General features: G+C 30.8%; 1 protein-coding gene across 1 annotated transcript; it reads left to right on the top strand.

Annotated features, from left to right (window-relative positions):
- Positions 1-14,130: 14,130 nt before the first annotated feature.
- LOC114755675 (nuclear transcription factor Y subunit B-6) lies at positions 14,131-18,449 on the top strand. The gene is made up of 2 exons (XM_028944543.1): positions 14,131-14,185; positions 17,842-18,449. The coding sequence occupies exons 1-2, from the start codon at positions 14,131-14,133 to the stop codon at positions 18,447-18,449; spliced, it is 663 nt and encodes a 220-aa protein (XP_028800376.1).
- Positions 18,450-19,908: the final 1,459 nt, after the last annotated feature.

The raw sequence follows: 19,908 nt of genomic DNA, 5'->3' as shown, positions 1-19,908 counted from the left end.
AAGTTACGTTCCAGTAAAGATAATACTTCATATGAACTTCAAAAATACAATATAGCATAATGCATATTACAATGCAACCAGTCATATAAAAGAAATGCATCTTGAAATGATATTAGTAAGTTTTTATCTTGATTTCCTGCTCTTTAAACTAACAGAGCATAAGTTTGCATCCAAAAAAAGCATAGATTATGAATGATTAGGAAGCAAAGATCACAAAACATTTACTCTGAGCCTCGTTGATTATTTTATCCAAGAACTAGAACAAAAAGATCTACAGAACTGAGAGAGATACAAAGATAAAATACCATAATGTCAACGAGAACCAGTATATAATAGGAAAGTTCTAAAATCTATTGCAGACAGGACGACCAAGAACAATCCTCACAGGGACCTCCACCATTCGAGCAAGGAGAATCAAAAGCATATGGTTTTGTTTTATGTAATCATAGACTCCAAGCATAGATAATTAATATATTAAGCTAATGATCAATATATACACTAAACAAGCCCAAGCAACCAAAAAAAATTATATAAAGGATTCAATCCTAAGCATATTTAAAGATAAAAATTAAAAAACAACTGTTCAATGAGTAATAGAAACTTAATCAACAAAGTCATTTAAGAGCATAAGCAAACCTAGATCTAAAAGCTGAAATCAACAAACAAAGAAATAAAAAATAAATAAACTTACAGGCACAAGCATTGTTATGAGATGAAATCAATGCAATGGGTTGCTCTCTGCAGTAGATTGAAATCACAAGCAAAGCTCCTTCTTCTAGATCTAACAGATCTAGATCTCAAAAATTTATGTTTAAAGGAGGAAGCATAGGTTTAATAGTCAGGAGTCTTCAAATACAAACTTCTCGTTTGAAGATGACAATAGAGTGAATAGTAGCAATAAAGGAGAAGGAATGAGTAATAGAGCGGCTGGATGAGGAGGGATAAAAAGAGAAGAAGAAGGGGGTGGAAGTTGGATCTAATGGAGGAAGGAGAAGGAGGCGAAGAGAACCAAGAGCATGCTAGGGATTCACGAAAAGCTTCAACCAATCAAAATATAAAATACTGAGTACAAAATTATATTTGATGGTTGCTTATAAAAAACAATCAAGTATTCTTTATTTTACTTCATGGTTCTTAGAAAAAAAAACCATCAAATAAATTTTTAATTTTAAAAAAAATAAAAGGTAAAAGTATTATTTCATGGTTTTTGATATTTAACTGTCAAATATCTTTATAATATATTTGACGGTTGGTATAATAACTATCAAATATTTGTTTTTCTAAACTCTGCCTTATCTTATTTGATGTTTATCCCTATAACAGTTGAATATTGAGTGTCAAATATGATCTGCTTTGTAGTAGTGTAATAATTACAATATTATATATCTATCCTTTAATAATATGTTTATAATAATTTAATATATTAAACTTCTCCATAAAATTTTTTTATTAAATTGTTTATTTGTTATTTTGTTAAAGTTGTATCACGGAAAAAATATTATAAGGACATTCAGTTCATAGTTGATATTAACAATCATGATGACCTTGAAGATTATATTGTACATGGTGAAAACGTTTTAGGTTTTACTTCTAACTTTTACATTACATGTATAATGAATATTTTATCTATTGATATTATATATACATATATATTTTTTGTATATACTTATGATAGTATTATGCAAAGTGATGTTACATTGTAACATATCAAGATGCATTCGAGACAATATGTAATTCATATTCTCATAATAGTACCTCAATGCATGTTTGTATAAAGAACTTGATTACGAAGGTAACTATCATGTCACTAAACTTAAACATTGAAAATAATTTTTTTAATATAAAATATAATTTACTTAACAATACTTGCTAGGATATGTTGATAAGAGAGATCTAAAACATAGATGCAAATTCTATGGAGCTATGCCCTGGTTTAATAAAAGAGTCAAGAAAAACAATAAGAAAAGGTTGATTAATACCTTTTCAATGTGTTGTATGAAAGGAAAGATAGTATTACCACCTCTCAAGACACCTTCTCTTTTATTCCAAAGGTTATTCCTTCAAAAGGATGATCTAGAGTCAAAGAATTTCTATTCAAATATAAGGTAGTACAACATGTTCTCTTTCACATATTGTGAGGAAAGATTAATCATTCTAAAAATTTTGTTGGAGGCTCTTACTTATTCATATAATATGGGTAAAATTATCATAATATTGGGAGTTTTATTCCTAGCTGAAGGTCCACAAACATTATACTCTTAGCTATACATATTTTATACTAATAATAAAGTTTTAAATAATAGAAGTGATGTTGTCATGCACGACATGTATTTTATATAATTATTTAGTTTATAGTTTTATATTGGTAAACTTTGCCATCTTGCATTAAGATTGATAGGATATGTTTTTTTTCTCTAGTAAATACCAAAAAGAGTGAAAATTGATCCATACATTGTTGACCAACTAAAGGCACAATTAGATGAAATTAATTCATTAATGTGCTTGATCAGCACAAGGCAACATAATGGATGAACCTCTAATATCCCACTCCCTTCTAAAATAGTAACGTTAATTGCCAGTGATGTAGATATGACATTTAATGTTAGGGACATCATAGTAGAGGAGCAATTAGGAACACCTCAATGGATAAATAAACTATAACTATCATGCTATAATATTTATCTCTACAATATCATTTGTTGTTTCTTATGGTGAAAATAGTTATAGAGATGATATAGAACACAAAGAAGAAATACTTCCAATTACAAAGACAAGAAAAAAGCCAAGTATATGGGAGTTTTTCACTTACAAATTGATTTGAAGAGAGAATAAAGTATCAAATTGTTGCATGCAACATGATTACTTCAGCAATTCATTGTAGATGACTACGCCATGATTGAATCACAAAGATTTCTTTGGGTTAGAACACACTAAAAAGAACTTCAAGATAATTTATATCAAGGATTATCTAAGGCAATTTTAAGAGGTGAGAGAAATGCTTCACTCACTAGAAATCATATCATATTACTCTTATCATTTATAGGTGGAGCTAGATATCTACTACAAAATTATCAAGATGTTATGGCATTATGCAAATGGATAGGGGATCTAGATATCCTCCTAACATTCACTTATTACCTAGCATGATATGAAATTATAAGGCTTTGTCAACAAGTAAACCCTTCACATTGTCCTTATATATTATCTAGGGTCTTCAAAATAAAATTACTATCACTTATAAAGACTTTGGGTGAGAAGAAGATTTTCAAAACAATCTGTGCAGGTTAGTGATTAATGTAAAAATTATGTTATTTAAGTTGAACTATTTGATTCTTTCTTTAACATACTATATTCCTTAATTTGTTTATTTTGTTGTTAAGGTATAAAATATTGAATTCTAAAAAAGAGGGCCTTCACATGCACATATACTATTATTCTTTTAATGAAAATGACAAAATCAAGGATCTTGAAGACATTGAAAAAGTCATTTCAGTAGAAATTCCATATAAGTCTTTTTCACCACTTCTATATAGGTTAGTTAAGAAGTTTATGATTCACGGTTCATGTGGAGCTATAAAATCAAAATTACCTTTCACAGAAGATAAGAAATGTAGCAAGTATTTTCAAAGAAATTCAATGATCTTACAACAATTGATGATGATGGTTATCCTACATACAAAAAAAGAAATGATGGGAAAACTATTAAAGTCAAAGGTGTCCGTTTAGACAATCACTATGTTATTCCCTACAATCCTCAACCACTTTACATGCTCCAAGCACATATAATGTGGAAAAATGCAATCAATCTACCTCAATAAAAATGCTTATTTATTGATGGAGGCACTCATCACGTGATGATGACAGATACAATTCACTTACCAATTCCCATCATATGCATCATGCTCAAGAATTTAACAAGTGGTCAAATTTCAAATTCCATAATCTATTTCCAAATTAAAACCCATAATGATAACATAATATCATAAACTCCAAGGATTACATTTTCAAAATCCAGTCCCTCAAGACTTATTTAACTCCAGTATATTAGCATAATTCTAAGTGTATAACAAAATACTTTCCATAGTTCTGAAACAATAAAACTACTTACAAACAACATACTAACATCTATAATGTGTAAAAAGTGATTATCCCTCGTCATAGCAAGGATATAATACCGCAAGAAGTTTTTCGATGCTGAACAATCACTAATCATAAAAGGTCTACATAATCAAATAGTCACCACAAATTAGTTACAACTAATTGAGTGGTTACAACAATAATTTAATTCCTTATGATAGCTCAACTCCCCTCACAACCTCAATCTGACAAATCCAACACTTGATTTAGTGTCACTATAGCTCAGGGAACTCATCTAAATCATCAATTAACATCCAAGTACTCCAATTGATCAAAACTCTTAATTTACTACTTAAAATTCCAACCACAAAATATCCATTGTGAAATTCAAGCTCTACGATCAAATCTAGGCTGATTAAACCTCAATTGTAGCTCATATTAACATAACTCAATCATCAAACCTTAGTTTCAATCATCACGTTATCATAAATAATCAAAATCCTAATTCAAGAACCAAACCCTAGCTCAAATGTTCACAAAAATGAATTCTAACAAAAACTAAATTGATTAAACTCTTAATATAGTCCCAATAAGTCATTTGAATTCTTAAGATTTGGTGAAAATTCAGCCCATTTTGAAATTCCACTCAAACCCAAGATTTCTAAAACTTTAAATTTGAAAACAAAGAAAGATTGGTAGAAAAGAAGTTATAATCACTTACTTGGGTGTTAGGAATCTCACAAATGCTCCGTCTAGGTCAAAAATCAAAGCCCTAGCAGAGCCCAAGTCACCACCTCTCTAAAACCCTTTTATCTTTTGTGTTTATTGCGAGCAACCACTCTAATTGCTACAACCAATGACACAAACATGATGGCTTTACTTCAAAAATTCATAACTAATTTAGTAGATCTCCAAAAATTACAAATTAGGAGTTGTTTGAAATCTTGATGTCCGCTTTATATTGCAAAAGGAAGAAATAAAAAATATTATCACTTGATCCTCAAAAAGTCCAAAATCCAATGCTTCTCAAAAAGTCTGAGTGACCCAAATTCCAAAATTCGTATTTAATTCCATACGTCTTCAAAAATCATAAATTATGACTCTTTACAAATATTAAGATGCCTATTTTCCCATGCTAGGAGAATCACTCAAAAATACTATCATTTGGCCTTTGAAAATGTCCAACTTCCAAAACTACTCAAAAATTTAAAAGTAAGACTAAGAAAAGTATTTCTAAATCTATAATGAAAGCTTAAAAGGACAACCTATTTTCCCATGCTAGGAGATTTTTAGAAATGTAGATTATGATATTACGTTATTGGCACGAATGACACAACTTCTATTTGGATGAGATTCAAATCTTTAATGAAAAGAATTTTGCATAATTATAAGCTTTTCGCACAACGCATGTAGGAGTAAAAGCTAGTTATTTAAGTAGCTAGATAGAGAATGGAGCCAGAATTTAAAATTGAATTTCCAAACCCTAGAAGCATAATTTTGGAGCTTAGATTGAAGCACTACTGCAAGAAAACAAGATAACAATGTTCATTAGTTAGTTTTGATCAATGATGATAATGAAACCCTTATTAGCACCAAATCCACAAATATATCAATTTATTTTGCAATTGAATATATTTAAATTATTATATTATTAGTTATGTTATAATATAAGTTGGTGTGGGATTATAGTATAAAATAATGAAATTTGAAACTTAGCGACAAAAAAATTTTGTGGCAAGAAATTTAGCCAAGGAATTAGTAATGGAAAATAGCAAGAAAAAAAATTACATCACTAAAATTTTTGTGCCAAGAATTAGTAATAGAATTAGTGATTAAATTAGTGACAAAAAATTATGACTAAAAATTTAGTGAAAATATTACTGACGTATTAATAACAAAATTTTTTATTAATAATCTATTGATAAATTTGGCGACAGAATTTTCTTTGGTAATCCTTCAAAAATTAGTGATAGAATAATCTTTGTCACTAATTTGTCAATAATAAATTATTTTGCAGTTAATGAATCCAATTAATCTTTGTTATCTTCTATTGATGTTTTCAAAACAAAATCCAAACTAAATAGATTTTGATGCTATTTTTATTTTCACTTTCATTCTTTCCTTTCACAGCCTTGGTTCATTCTGAGGTTTGGTTGTCGATCAAAGCTTATTCAATTCCAAACCCAATGCTGGAGAAGATTATTGAGGTGAAGCGAAAGAATAGTGCAAGACTTGTGATTAGTGATGTGTTAGGACTTTGTGAAGCTTACAGTATTGTAACACCTAACTCATTGCACCAAATCGCGGTTAGGCATATTATAACACATTATTTACTGTATTGTGTAGTTAGGTTGGATGAACTTGGAACCATTGTGGAAGCATTTAGAACCTTTTTCATGAATTGTGAATATGTGCGAGAGAAATTTTAATATGATATAGGGGATATTTAATTAATGGACCCCAGATTTATGAACTATTTCATTTACTATTACGACCATATGGTAAGGAAGCTACGATGCTCTCCAATTTGGTTTCCATAAAGTTCCTTTATGAGTCATACCTGCATGGTATTTTGAAAATACCATTGATATCAGAATTATTTAGACATTCTACAATGAAATGGTTCCACGAAGAAATCCCAGAAAATATGGATCTATCTTCTGTTTTTATTTGGCTTCATTCGTTCAGCTTTTTCCTAATTTTGTTCCCCTTTTTCACCATTATTGATTGGGTGGGTTTGTGTTTATGCTCTGCCGATTGTAGCTCTCTCCTTCTGATATATGTTTGGGCACTGTGCAGAAATAAAACAAATCATTAGGGCCAAATTTCTGCTCTCTGAGTTCCTTTTATATTTCTAGATACCAACATCCGTTCCTCTTGAATGGAAGCAAATTAGTCAAAGTATTTGCTGCAGCATGCACGAACAATGTATATTAAAACAGGTAGCGCGCGCTCGCACAACTGCCACAACATTAGGGACCATACCGATCAAGAGGAGGTTTTGAGATCTGCTCTTTCTTATTCAGCAGAATAACTCGGCATTCCTCTTGGGCAGCATACAATTGCATCCAGGAGCAACTTCCATAGAATGAACTGTTGGAATATTTTTAAAATAAAAAGATGTGTTTTTGAAAATTCATGTCCTTATCTAAATTTATTAAATTAATAAATTTATATGAAGGGTTGTGTTCTTATATAAATTAATATATTTATATTAGGGGTTGTGTCTTCATATAAATTAACATATTTATATGAAGGGTTATGTAGGAGGTTGCAATACTAAAAAACCCTACATATTAGGTATCTTTTGTTTATTTCAAATATGTTAGTTCATGAATCAGCATATGGTTGTGACTTGTTATTTAATGAAGTATTATTTCAAAAGGCATATCTTCAAGGCATCATTTTATGGTGTATGTAAACCCCTCACCGTCACATCATTTAGATACAACACAAACACAAATATATTAAGATCAAACTCGATGCTTTTATCTTTGAGTGCACATAAAGATAGAGTCAAATTATCACTTTAGAAAAGCCATTGTTGTCTTTGCTTAAATCTTAGAAGTACAATACATATTCAAGGGTTTTTATTAAATCCTGAAGGAAATTTTTCAGTCAACCCAACTTGCATTCTATAAGATAAGAATAGGTAAGGGCGAATTAAGCCTCAAGAAAAGTATTGTTTACGTCTTAAAGACATCGTGCACTACTTTCTTCTCCATCTTTTCTTCTTGTTTTCTTCGGAAAACCATTCCTGCTAACATGAACTAGCTTTGACCAGACACTCGATGAATACGATGCCTTCTCTAACCTTTCTCACACTTCCTACTACTTTCGCCAAACCCAGTCTACACAACGTCCAATGCCCTAAACTTTCCCTTCTCCCCTCAACCTCAAGCTACAACCTACATCTATGTTTTCCGACGAGCGATGGGTTACAATGGATTTTTGATTTTTTTTTTTTGCAAAGGATTTTTTTTATTATATAATTTTTTTTAAAAAAATATCAATTTATAATAGTTTTTCCAGTTCAGCATCTATCTCAACTGTCCATGTCAGCAAACTTAATGATGTTAGAGTCACATAAGCAAACTTAACTGTGTTAATCATAGCTCTAAGTCCTTTTCAGACTATAGACGATATAAATTTGAGGAACCAAAAGCTCCAATTTCAAATTTCAGGGATGTAAATCAAAATGAAGACAAAGTGTGAGGACTAACAATTATATTGACCCATCTTAAATTGAAATAAATTTGAAACTTTGCTCTCACTAAATGAGATTTTAATTTGAAGGAGAGAAAAATACAAAGAACCACAATTAAGTATTAATTATAAATTCACCAAAAAAATCAATTATAAAGACACAATTAGGAAATAAACATTAATTACTCTCCAATTAAATTATTTTACGGACCAAATAATTTTTTTAAAATGTGACTCATATCTTGGACGGTGGCAGTAATATTTGGAAGAAGCTTCAATCTCCAGGAACTATTATGTTTTTTTCTTTTTCACATTCCATAGATAACCTTTCATTATTATTAGCTCGTTAGCTTGACTTTGTAATGATAATAGCGTGATTAATTTTGCAGTTGCCATCAATCATTCAGTAGAATGAATTCTAACCAAAAAAAAAAAAAAGGATTCCACATATCTTTGATATTGCGCTGAAACTTTTGCTTTTGAGAATTGAATTTAAGTTAATTCAAAGATATGATACAACTCTTTATAATTACAAAAGAGATCGCGTAACCTATCTATATGTCTTTACATTGGAATTATTCATTTGATTTCATCTTAAAAATTTAAAATTAGATGTGCGATGAAAAATGTTAATAATACTGTCACAAAGGCTGAATCGCAAGTGAAAAAGGATAAACTCAATTCTTTTTTCAATATAAAATATCGATTCTTTTCAATGGATCACTTTTTATTTCATTTTGTCCTCAATTTTCCATTTATCTACCAAAACAACAAAGTTACTTGCGACAATTTGGATTGACATTGGCAAGAATGAAGGAAAATAAATGAAATAAGCTTTTAATCTTCATCGCCTTCTTTTATTTGAATTTTAATCCACACACATATTCTTTCTGCCTCTGTCTGATTTTTCTGGATTCAAACGTATACCAGAAAAAAAAAATTACATATAGATCTAACTGAAGGAAGCTAAGGTTGGCCAAAATTAAAAAAAAAAAAAACTGAAGGAAGCTAAGACATCAAAATTAAGTACTGTTACCTCCTCTTTAATTGTTTCAGCAATTCCTCAATATATATATATATATATAAAAGCCAAGCATGCAGTTCACCATTTTTTGGAGACAATTACCAAAGTGCCTCAAACTTATGCAAGAGAAACTTTCATCGCCAAACAAAAGTTACCAGGTAAACGGCATAGAAGAAGGTAAAAATAGGGAAAAAGGAAAACCAAAGAAGCCAAAACAAAGAAGGTTCTGGACTCATGAAGAAAGGAAAACCAATGATAGCAGAAAGAAGGAGCAAAACCATAAGTACAGATGCCACAAGTTTGTTGTTGGCGCAACAATTATTGTTGCTGTCCATTTTCGTTTGAGTAAAGTTTCTGCTTCCTTTGGGACTCGCCATGACCAAATCTTCGTGGTTTTATAGATAGGACTGGTTGATGCTGAAGAACGGTAATGTTCTTGACCATTCAATTTGAGGGTATAAATTCAAATTTTCATTAATTAATTGTATTTATCCAGCAGAGCTTTTAATTCCCATTTAAATCTTTGATTCTGTGTATCTTCTTTTTTGTAAATTGTGTAAACATTTTAAACTTATTAAAGTATTAGGATTCTCTAACATTTAATAGGTGAGTGCATGTCCATCTTAGAATTATTAGAGAGATGGAGAATTGCCCAAATAATTAATTTTTTTTAAAAAAAATTCAGCACTATATATATACCTCCTTATTATCTCATCGTATATAGCTGACTAAAAGTTCTATAAATTTGGAAAACTGGAGGAAAGAGTGTACCGGACTCAATGAATCTCATCCAATCTCTCTTTTTCTTTATGCGATGATTTACAAAACAAAATTGAGAAATGAATACTCATTCATGTCTCTCTTTGTCGTACATGCAGCATCACGCAGTACATGTACTGTCATATAAAATTCATTAACTGCATTAAATGACTTCTTCGAAAAGTTCTCACTACCACATGAAAATGATTTTATTATGCTATTCTACATCAGTAAGTTTAAGAAAGCAACATAGCAAAGGCGAAAAAAAAAAAACACGATGACAATTTTATGTATAAAATTATGAATATTGGGTTAAATATGTCAGTTGATTAAAATTTGATTTAGAATATGAGGCTTAATATGTCATTTAAATAAAAAATGACATAGCAAGTATTTATATCGGTTATGAAGACAACCAATGTAGATTCTTTGATTTATTGCGTCATTTAGAAATAAATGTTACTTGATCCGGTTCAAAATATAAGTATCAAATAATTAACTTACACAACTTTTTTAAGTTAGTTAAAATTATGTAAAGAGTATAAATATGTAAAAAAAAAAATTATAACTTATTTTTCTAAAGCACCCATATTTGTGGAGAGTGTAAGTAGGAGAGAAGAGATCAAAGAGAATGATTGAAAAAATAGATAAGAGAGGTCTATAATTAATTAGGGATAAAATGAAAAAATGTATTAAATGATTAGACAAATTCAAATTGTAGCTTATAAAATAATATTAAAAAAAAAACAAACCCCTTTAAAGTTTTGATACTTATATTTTAAACCGGTTCAGGAAGTATAATAATATAGGTTTTGTAGCATAGTATATCTTTTGTCTTTTAGAGGAAAGAAATGTAGAATGGCATTTTAAATCACCTCTTATCCATGAAAATGCCCCTATATCTTTTAATGGGGAAAATTTCATTTAACGGCCACTGTAGCCAATTAATATCAATCAATCCCTGAAATAGTTGAAAACTTCAATCAACCCTCTTGGAACAAAATAAAATTAAAATTAAAGGATATAAAATTAAAATACTACCCCTCCTTTTTATTTTTTTAAAAAATAAATATTAATGGTTGTCAGAGTTCCTGTACTAGAGGTTAAAGGTCTTACTGCCGGAGCTCAGGTGGCTGGAGGGCGGAGGTTGGAGCCACGGTGGTAGGAGGGTTTTTTTTTGTTTTTTTTTTAAATAAGGCAGTTAAGGGGGTTAGAATCCATGACCCTTTGGCACAACAAAAGTACTATGACTACCAAACCAACCAACCAACCCATTTAATCATATAATGCAAAGAAAAATATATATAACAAAACAAATGCAAGTGTCCAAGTGTAAATAAACAAGTGAATGGCAATTTACAAGTGAAATTTAGCAATTCAAACAAAAATTTGGCGATTTACAAGTAACATAATAGAATTCACAACCCTAAATACAAGTGTTTAGGTATGAATAAGCAAGTAAAATTTAAAGATTTACAACAAAAATTCATATATTTATAACCTAAATTTGGAAATTCACAAAAAAATATAAAAAAATTTATAATCCCAAATGTAAATGTTTGAGTGTGAATGAACAAGTGAAATCTAGTAATTTACAACAAAAATTTAGTGATTTACAACTCAAATTCAGATATTCACAGGAAACATAAACATTACAAAACTTATAAGAAAATTTACAATCTCAAAAGTTTTGCTAATTAAGGCACTGGAGCTTCTATGCTTCACTGCTTCCAGTGACATTAAGTGAAGACCGACATTTTCTTAGTTTTGCTAATTAAGGCTTAGTCAAATAAAAAGGAATATGTAATGTCGTATTAGAATTAATTACATATTGCCTGTATTTAATTTCTGTTTCTTCATAATGCTAATGATCTCAAGTTAGCTCTTTTACCCAGTTTGTGTTCATTAGATACATTGTAATGTAATTATATTATAATTTTTCACAACGAATGAGATATGAAAATATGATTTGCAATATGAATAATGTTACGTGGACAACATATTGTCAATAATACATGTACAGTCTTTGTTTCTTTTGGCTCCACACACACACATATTGACGCCTTTGATAATTAACTCATAATTTCTATGTATTTAAGAGATCATAATGAATAAACTCACAAGTTAAAAAGAAATAAATCTATATATTTGAAGCACAATTAAAATTAATGCATAATGCATCTAAGGAGCATAATGGAATTCATAACCCAAATGAAGCCTCCCTGATTATAAACTCCAATGCCTTAATTAGCAAAACTTTTGAGGTTGGGAATTATTTATAAGTTTTGTAATGTTTATGTTTTCCATGAATCTCTGAATTGGATTTGTAAATCGCTAAATTTTTGTTATAAATTGTTAAATTTCACTTGTTCATTCACACTGAAATACTTACATTTGGGGTTGCGAATTCCCTTAAGTTTCTTATGAATCAGTGAATTTGGGTCATAAATCTATGAATTTTTATTATAAATCTTCAAATTTCACTTATTCATTTACACATAAACAGTTGTATTTGGGGTTGTAAATTTCATTATGTTACTTGTAAATCGTTGAATTTTTGTTGTGAATTGCTGAATTTCACTTGTTCATTTATACTTGGACACTTATATTTGTTTTGTATATATATATATATATATTGCATTATATGATTAAATGACTTGATTGGCTTAATAGTCATATTACTTTTGGTGTACCAAGAGGTTATGGGTTAAACCCCCGCCACCTTATTTTTTTAAAAAATCCTCTCGCCCAAAAAAAAGGAGGGGTAGTATTATAATTTTATCCTTAAATTTTAATTTTATTTTAGTTCAAGGGGTTGACTGATGTTTTCAGATGTTTTGGGGTTGACTAACATCCTCTTGGCTACCTTGTGACAAAACTAGCGACTTAAAAAAATTTCATCATTAATCTGTCAGTAAATTTAGTGATAAAATTTTTTTCAGTAATCTATCAGAAATTAGTGACAAAATAATTTTCTATTGATAATAAACTTTTTTTTCTTTTTTCTTTTCTTTTTAAGTCGCTACAACGCAGTAGCGGAGAATTGAACAATAGAGGATGGAAGGGACGAGGGAGACCGGCACTGGGGTTTAAAATTTCAGATGTTCTTTTTTTTTTTTTTTTTTTCTTTTAACCAGCAAAATTCCAGTTGTTCTGGAAGCTCCTCTACTTGCTCACGAAGTCCACGGGAGCGTGTTATGTTTATTTAGTTATTATTATGAGGTTAATTTATTTTGGTTTTAATCCCTCAAATTTTAAATCATAAATTTTGATTTCTTAAATTTCTTTTTCATTTAAAACATTACTTCCTAAAATCCAATAAAAACTTCCATCATTTTACCATTTGAAGGGCCAAAACCAATAATTTGAAATTAAAAAAAAACCAAAATGAGTGCAAATTTGACCCTTATCATTATTGTTATTTTGTCACTTTTCTTTTAATAAGATATTCTTTACAAATTATGAGTATATACAGGGAAATTAATTCGCATAATCACGAAAACGGTAAGAATCAAATAAAAAATTTATAAAAATCACAATAAAAATAAGAGAAAATTATACGGATATTTATATATTAACTTTTTTTTGCTCTAACTAGAGAAATTAATTCGAGGGGGAAAAATGAGAAATCACAATTGGGCGCCAAGGTTTCTTGAGGAGTGTTTTTTCACGCGGGAGCTCTCTCACTATGTTTACGTTTGCATTCTGTTTTGGTCAAAGCGTTCATAGGCTCTTTCCCTGTGAAGTTTCAGTTTCGGCTTGGGAAAGCAAGAAACTCGCCACCAATGCGTGGCAACTCACGTGACTGATGTTCCAACCCACGCCTGTCGGTCGCCTGAGCATCCCCATCGCGCTTGAAGTCTCCCTTTACCGGGTACTTCCGGTTTCCTCGTTCACATCGCCCACATCGACACGTTATCCCTGCAATTTTCAGCACTATAAATAACAGACACTTGCCAAGTAACTCCAACGCCTAACATTCTCTCTCTCTCTCTCTAATTCCTCAGATATCCCTCTCCTCCTCTTCGCCCATTCCTCTTTTTCTTCTTCTTCGCGTATCTCCAATGGAATCTGGAGGTTTCCATGGCTATCGCAAGCTCCCTAACACTTCTTCTCCAGGTAAAATCTCTAATGCCTCAGTCATTAGGTTTGCTTCTATGGCGAAGTCGGTCCCAATCCTGTTTATTCTCACTTCAAGGTCTTGCCCTTCTGGATTTGACCGTTTCTTGCATGCAGGATTTCTCATGAAATATATATAGAGGGACAGAGAGAATCTCTATGATCTCATAGTTTTTCTCTCTCATGCATGCAAAATGATTTGTGTTTCCAACTTTCAGTAAATTCATACGCATACACATTGTTCTTTCCTTTTTGTTCGATCTTTCTTCGACATTTTCTCTGGCATATTCCAGATCCGATCATTTTGTTTGATTTTCTTTTTCTAATATGAATGTGTCAATAAGTGTTTGTGTGCTTGTTTGTTTCTGTGTTTGCCTCAAGCTATATTTTTTCTGCATTATCCAATAACAGTAAAGTGAAATTGATATGGAAGAAGAAGATGAAGACATAAAATGGCTGTGTAGTGTAGAAATGAACAAGTGGCACGCATGCATGCATGTAAGATTATGACTTGAGACTTTAGAGTAATAAACAAGTGGCGTTCATGCATTATGTTCAATATACATATATATAAATATATATATACTCCCTCCAGTTCAAAATACCAGCTAAATTTTTTCAAATATTCTCTTATTAATGAAGAGAATAAGTAAAAAAAAATGTAATAAATGAATCAAAGAGGAAAGAGAATATAGGAGGTAAAATTGAAAAAAAAACTCATTAAATGCGTAAACATAAGTAAATGTTATCTTATAAAAAAATTAAACCTTTTTAATAAAGTTTAGCTTATATTTTGAATCAGAAGGAGTATATTTGTGCCTGTACTCGAGAGATTTTCTGTTAAATATAATATAAATGGAAAATTATTACCCCTGTAATAAGTGAACAGAAAGTTGCCAATAAATGGGTTATAACAGATAAAGTTGACTGACATTTTGAGTTTTGTTGACTTTTTTTGCGCGTTTCTATGAATTTCTCTGTCTCTCTCCTCTCATTGCATTTTTCCCTTTGCTTTTCTTTATTACAATATCCATCGTCTATTGCATTATCTAAATTTACTTTTTATCTTTGTTCCTTAATTAAATTCAGTCATGGGATTCTAAATGAAAGAAAATTGTATGGAGATATTGATTTTATAGCCATTATGAAAGTTTAATTTGTTGCATTTCAATTCAAATTTTTTGTGTAGGTAAAAAGTGATAAGAGATCTTAATGATTGTGCTGAGAGAAAATAATGCTGCGTGCGCTTATTTTTCTGGGTCTCTTTTTATTTTTTGTAAAATGAATTGAAGGCGAGATTGTAGAAATTATTATTTTGTCTTTCTAATATAAGACTCAATTGATTAAGTATTTTAGAGAGATTACTTAACATATGCTACAATTAAATAATTTAGTAATTTTCTTAACCTTTCCAAATTAGTTAACTGGATCTTATATTAAAAACAAAAGTTATTATAATTTTGTTTGAAGTCATCTCATTCATCAAATGAATTGTGTTCAGCATGATATGAATCTCATTTAATTCCACTCAAGAAAATGAATAGTAGTATTCAAACATAACTGACAGATAGGTCCCATTTAAAATTAGAGAAATGACATGTGTGGGTACCGTGTATTATAAATTACAAATATATCTTTTAAATATTTTTATTATTTTTTGTTATATTAAGATGAAAATATCTTGCAGCTTTATTTATTCTTCACTCTCACCACCACCACCTAAGGTAGCATATATCTTCTAAAAGTATTTTGAAAATTTAATAACTACTGAGAATTTATTTATTAGCATTTTAAATCAATATATCCCGCTAAGTTTGAGTTTTCATTTTGCTGAACGAAATATTGATTATATTATTTTTACAAATAACTTTTATGGGTAAAAAAGTAGAATTAGGACCACTTTTTTTAAAATACATTTCAAGGTGAAAAGAAAGAAATGCGTCTCAGTCTCTCAGACAGATTATTGTCTCTGATTGTTCACAAGATTATTCGCTGTCATTCTCACACTTATATGTGTCTGTCTATTCTCGAAGTTTAGGTACGGTTTGGTACTGAGAGTAGGGGTGTTTGACATGTAGAGAAGAAGAAGGAATTTTTTTTTTTAATGAGATCTATTTAAAAAATAAAAAGTGGGATTTTAAAATTTTAATAAAAAAATAATATAATAGAGTAATAAAAATTAATTAAAAGTTTTTAATATCATTTTTTTAATTTTTTAAATTGAGTTTACTAAAATTTTTCCTCCTTTCTCATCCATTTTCTCCGGACCCTTACTCATACACAAAATTCAACTCGTGTTTGTATCAACCTTTTGTCTTCAAAACATGCCTTGGGATGTGCAAAACGCGAGTTACAGGTGTGATTGAAGATGGAAGTTCGTTTGGATTAACTTTCAAAGTTGCATTTTCATCTGGCTTCTGAAAGAAAAGCTCATTATCGTAGAAGCCAATTTTTTTAGCTTGCAACATTAGGTTGCATCCCCTTCTCCCAACTTTTTTCCTCTTTCCTTTTCCACGTTCCCAATTTTTGTCCTCATTCTCAACTTTTGTGGCTTCCCTATCATAGCCTTTGTCTTGATTCTATTATTTTAATATTTGCATTATATTTATTTATTTCATTTATAATCACACTGTTTATTTTATTATGTTATTTATTTTATATATTTTTAGTAAAATAATTATTAATTTTTACTAATAAAAATTATTTTTTTATGATTTTATCTTAAGTAAAAACAATTAATTAAGGTTCTTTATTACTTAATTTCTTTAATAATACATTAATTATTTTTATTTTTGTAATTTCAGTTTTAATTTTTTTAAAAAACTTATCAGATTATATAATATATATTATAAACTCATATTTTTCAATTCATTTTACATCTAAACTGGTTTTTTTATCAATTACCTAAGTAAGTTTTAACTTCTCAAATTGACTTCTTTATAAAAGTCAATTCAACTATAAATTACATTACACTAAGTATTGGATATTACCCTAACTTATGTTTGCAAAAATCAGTTAGAATAAAAATCAATTTTGTCATCACTAAACAAAACGCACTCTTAATTATAGATGTTGAATATGTATCAAATTATATAATAGATCAAAATTTACAATATTGAGTTAAACTTAATCATGTTACTCTAATATATGAAGAGTGATGTTAAGAACAATTGTGAGAGAAGAAAAATAATCTTCCTGCATACCTCATGTATAGAACTTTTTTTTCCACCGCAAAAGTACTTGGAATAATGACGGTGGGATGGAATATGATTATTATCATCCACAAATCAAATTCTTTCGGTGTTGATCATTTGGATCTTTTGGATTTTTTTTAATCTTTTTTCCGTATGGTCTCATGAAAGTAAACAAAACCACTTAATGTGGCGCGGCAACTTAAAGCCACTACCTTCTGGTCCATATACATTCACACGAACATTCACATCAGAGAAAGGAGTTATATGTTGTTCAGAGTAGCTTGGATTAAGAAAATTCAAATTTTATACTCCTCCCTTTTAAACGTAGAACTCATGTTATAATATAAATTATACTACAAAATAAATTTTACATTATTTTTCATTTGTTTTAATATAACTGCAATATATTGAAGTATATACATGGTGGCTTCATATCATTTGTTAATTAATGCCATGACATAGGGTTGAAGCTATCTTCGTCGGCGTCATTACCGGAGACGATGAACAATAACAACAACAACAACCACTCATCGTCCTCTTCCACCGCCGTAGACGACAGTGAATGCATCGTGAGGGAGCAAGACAGGTTCATGCCGATCGCCAACGTCATCAGAATCATGCGCAAGATCCTCCCTCCACACGCCAAGATCTCCGACGACGCCAAGGAGACCATCCAGGAATGCGTGTCGGAGTACATAAGCTTCATCACCGGCGAGGCCAACGAGCGGTGCCAGAGGGAGCAGCGGAAGACGATCACCGCCGAGGACGTGCTGTGGGCCATGAGCAAGCTTGGTTTCGATGACTACATTGAGCCCCTCACCATGTACCTTCATCGGTACCGCGAGATGGAGGGTGACCGGGCCTCCATGCGTGGCGAGCCGCTTGGCAAGCGGACGGTGGAGCCACCATATGGGGCACCAGGGTTAGGTGCTTTTGTGCCGCCGTTTCACATGGGGCATCCCAATGGCTACTTTGGAACCATGGGAGGGTACATGAGAGAGCATGGGCAGAATAATAACGGAGGAGGAGGGTCTTCCTCGCAAGCTGAACCAAATGGTCAATACAAGTGAAGGTAGGAGGAGGATTATCGAGAGATATATAAATATATATATATATATATATATATATTTCGATTTGCATCTGCAACAATGATAATGGGGACGGTGGCGGTGACTCTGACGGTTATAGTTGGCCGATACAGTTGAAGGAAAATTCTAGAAGACTGATTGGGATTAGGCTTATGTAGGGGAAGAGAGCCTGCATCTTCTTTTTTATCTTTATCTTTTTTTTATTTGTAATTTTCTTTTTGGCTTGGGTTTGGATTTTCTGATCTAATTAATGCGTTAATGTCTTTATGATTTAGTTTTGGCTATATATTTTAGGAAAAATGGCAAATAAAGGTCCCTTATATGTGAAATTATGATTTGGGACTTTTAATTTGAAAAATAGCAAATAAAGACCGGTTCCATATTGCAAATATGAAAACTTACTTAAATGCCTGAAATGTCCCTCAGTTAAGTTATGAATTGGTCTACTAAAGTTGTCATTCGGTAAAGTGAAGTTGTAATTTCCCATAGTTAACTTGTCATTTGGCATAGCTTTAGTCAAGTTGTGATTTGGTCTACTGAAGTTGTTATTCGCTAAAATAAACTTATCATTTCCTATAGTCAACTTATCACTTGGTTGAGGAGCATTTCAGACATTTCACCAAGGTTTCATATTTGCAATATGGAACTGAGTCTGTATTTGCCATTTTCCAAATTAAGGATCCCAAATCGTAATTTCACATATTAGGAGGTCTTTATTTGCTATTTTCTCCATATCTTACAGGATATTTCTTTTCTTTGTTATCTGATGATGTTAAAAACGTTAAAAAAAAAAAGCAGCAGATGATAATCAATTAGTTCACAGGCCAACGAGGACCGAACTCGCGACCTTTTGCTTACGGAGCAAACGAACCACCACTATAGCAAGTGTTAGATTTTTGGGCTTGGATCCGCCCTTGATGGGCCGGATTATTTGACCCGGTATAAAGAGAATATATCAGTCAAATATCCAAGCGATATCATGATATGTTTGACTTGGTCAAACATCCTGAATCATATCCAATCGGTTACGATATAAATCTAATTAATTTATATTAAATTAATTAATTTATATTGTATAGATTAAATATATATTAAGTATATATATTTAGAATTAATTAAGATTGATTCTGGATTTGAATTCAAAATATCATGATATTATGAGATAAGGATATATTATATCTTATCTCAGATTTTATCTGATGGGCTCAGTGGATATTTTTATGCTACCCAAAATATCCCTGACAAAAGCTATAAATAGAGGCTTCCCCCCATCAGTTCAAATCACTCCAGTAGTAGAGCTTTCCTACTATCTCTCTCTCTCTTAATTTTCTTTCTTGCAAAAGTGGTGCTCTGCTGTGCACTTAAAAGCTCAGACTTTTATAGTCTAGCTTAAGCGTGAGCTAAGGAGATCCGACCGACCCGACCCGAGATCCGACCCGGT

This window comes from Neltuma alba, unplaced genomic scaffold, assembly GCF_004799145.2.
Source record: "Neltuma alba isolate B1F8T4 unplaced genomic scaffold, ASM479914v2 tig00010317_pilon, whole genome shotgun sequence".
Taxonomy (NCBI): Eukaryota; Viridiplantae; Streptophyta; class Magnoliopsida; order Fabales; family Fabaceae; genus Neltuma; species Neltuma alba.
Note: the sequence above shows the minus strand (reverse complement) of the source record. Positions and strands in the feature narration are given on the sequence as shown.